The sequence below is a fragment of the Dendroctonus ponderosae genome, unplaced genomic scaffold (genome assembly GCF_020466585.1).
Source record: "Dendroctonus ponderosae isolate FM_Combo_2020 unplaced genomic scaffold, Dpon_F_20191213v2 Dpon_F_20191213_4, whole genome shotgun sequence".
In the NCBI taxonomy this organism is placed as follows: domain Eukaryota; kingdom Metazoa; phylum Arthropoda; class Insecta; order Coleoptera; family Curculionidae; genus Dendroctonus; species Dendroctonus ponderosae.
The window spans coordinates 1976413-1978515 of NW_026018611.1; the positions used below are offsets into that span (position 1 = coordinate 1976413).

At 39.8% G+C, this 2103-nt stretch overlaps 1 protein-coding gene across 1 annotated transcript; it reads left to right on the forward strand.

The window, feature by feature from the left end:
- The first annotated feature begins 697 nt into the window (after positions 1–697).
- On the forward strand, positions 698–1696 carry LOC125502334. The gene is made up of 3 exons (XM_019912569.2): positions 698–822; positions 878–1196; positions 1254–1696. The coding sequence occupies exons 1-3, from the start codon at positions 755–757 to the stop codon at positions 1278–1280; spliced, it is 414 nt and encodes a 137-aa protein (XP_019768128.2). The 5' UTR covers positions 698–754; the 3' UTR covers positions 1281–1696.
- The last annotated feature ends 407 nt before the right edge of the window (positions 1697–2103 follow it).

Genomic DNA, 2103 nt, shown 5'->3' on the forward strand with positions numbered 1-2103 from the left:
AACTTGCTACTTCTTCTCGATTGAAAGTTACGGTTTTTTAAACATCAGCCTGTAGTTGCACTCAAACCTTGATTTTCATGCCAACAGTCAAAGCGGTGGCAAAGATCAGGTTGGAGTGTGATTGCAATGAAATTTTGAGGAGTTTCAGATTGACGTGTTTTCTGTAGATTTGCAGAATTTAAACTTGCTACTTTTTCTGGATTGACAGTTACAGTTTTTCAAACAGCAGCGTGTAGTTTCATTTGAACGTTGAATTTCATGCCAACAATAAAAACGTTGGCAATTATCAGGTTTCAATGGGATTTGAATGATTTTCAGAAGTTTCAGATTGCAGTTCGTTCTATAACTCTTCAGAATATCAACTCTCTACTTGATATGTATTAGAAGTTACGGTTTTTCAAACATCAGCGTGTAGTTTTATGGAAACGTTGACATTTATGCTAACAATCAAAATTTATTTATGCAAACAAATGCATACAAATTTATGCTAACAAAAAAAATCAATCAAAAATTTCAATACGCTACTTCTTTCATGCAAGAAAGCTGGCGAAGCGCAATTGAAAGCCGATGAACATTTGCGTGTAATTCTACCTCTTAGTGAAGCACTTGTTTGTTCAGTCTTCCAAATCATCATCTGCTTCCGATAACGTTTCGCCACTTGTCTTGACCAACTGCGGTTTTACCAAACAACAAGAAAATTGTCACCTAAAGCTAATGTGTTTTTCTCCTGTTTAAAGCGTACTACAAAGGCACAATGGTCGAGATCAGTTTCGCAAAGCCCCCAAACGGCCTCAGTGGCCGTTGCTTCAGAAACCAGGACATGTAAGTGACCGTCGGCGAATCGCAGCCATTTCTGATCCCCATCATGTTTGTTTAGGTTGCTTAAGGGGCAGGTAGTCGAAGCGGCCCGCAAACCCAGCAATTTCCATCAGCGGCGTCCACAAACCAAGGCAAAGAGCATGCAAGAGAAATCCGTAGACGCCGCTCAGACAGTCACCGTCCCACCCATTGGTCAGTTCATTGCGCCACCAACTGTGTCTAATATCTGGTGGTACCCAGCTGCCAATGAGTATCAGCAGCCCAAGCCCGATGTTGTGTCAGGCCAATCCCATGAGTGCAGTTATTGGCCCAGTCCCAACGGCGCCACACCATCTATGTATTCTTCTCCCGCTTCTCTGGATTGCTTCAATTTGGAGGTGAGCTTGATTGGTTGACTGATGATGGTGTTCTTTACACGTTCCATTCAATTGCAGGACTTGGTTGATAGTATTTTGGCCTAAAGTGTGGGGCCCGTCCAGTAGCGCGTTTGGTAAGTGAAGAGTGCCTGCTGGACTTTGATGTGTTTCATGCTTGTTGTTTTATTTAGTCTTTAAAGTTCAGTGTCTTTTTAACTGTCTGAGAGTGAGTTTTTTGTTCGTGTTTTTTATGTTTGAATATTTACGTTATCGCCTACAAGTCGATTGAAATATTTTACATTCTACACATGCCTGCAGAGCAACCAGTTTTTTGCAATATCTTTGCAAGCATGTTGACGCGTTCTGTTGTCGATTAATTTTAATATTTATGTACTAGTTTTAAGTGTCTTTTCATCGTTCGATTGCTATTCAGCCTTGCCGTCCTACACCGTATTTATGCGCGTTAGGCTATACCTACAAAGTATTATGTATTTTATTAATTAAACGTGCCTTTTTATCGATGCTTGCAGTTTTAGTTGAGTTTCCTAATAATTTTAATCAACATTTCTAATTTAAAGAGGAGCTTTTTAAGCCAACATTTAAGACGTTGCGAGAGTATTGGTCGTCATTCAAATGAACTTTTCAGGAGCTTCACACTGAAGTCTCTTCTACAGATCTAGAAATTTTCGGCAGTTTTAGGCTCAAGTGTTTTCTGTAGGTTTTTCCTGTAGGTTGTAGGAATTTCAAGTTGCTACTTGTCCTGGATCCGAAGTTACGGTTTTTCAAAAATGACCGTGTAGTTTCATTGAAACCTTCAGTTTTAAGCCACGATTCAAGCCGTTAGCAGAAATCAGGATTGATTGCGATTCAAATGAAATTTTCAGGAGTTTCACATTGAAGTCGTTTCTGTAGATGTGTGGAACTTTAA

Bases quoted from the DNA above. Each gene is read 5' to 3' on its own strand.
- LOC125502334 (XM_019912569.2), top strand. From the start codon at position 755: ATGGTCGAGATCAGTTTCGCAAAGCCCCCAAACGGCCTCAGTGGCCGT. The intron at 823-877 runs GTAAGTGACCGT...ATGTTTGTTTAG, and splicing joins TGCTTCAGAAACCAGGACAT to GTTGCTTAAGGGGCAGGTAG. The intron at 1,197-1,253 runs GTGAGCTTGATT...ATTCAATTGCAG, and splicing joins TGGATTGCTTCAATTTGGAG to GACTTGGTTGATAGTATTTT.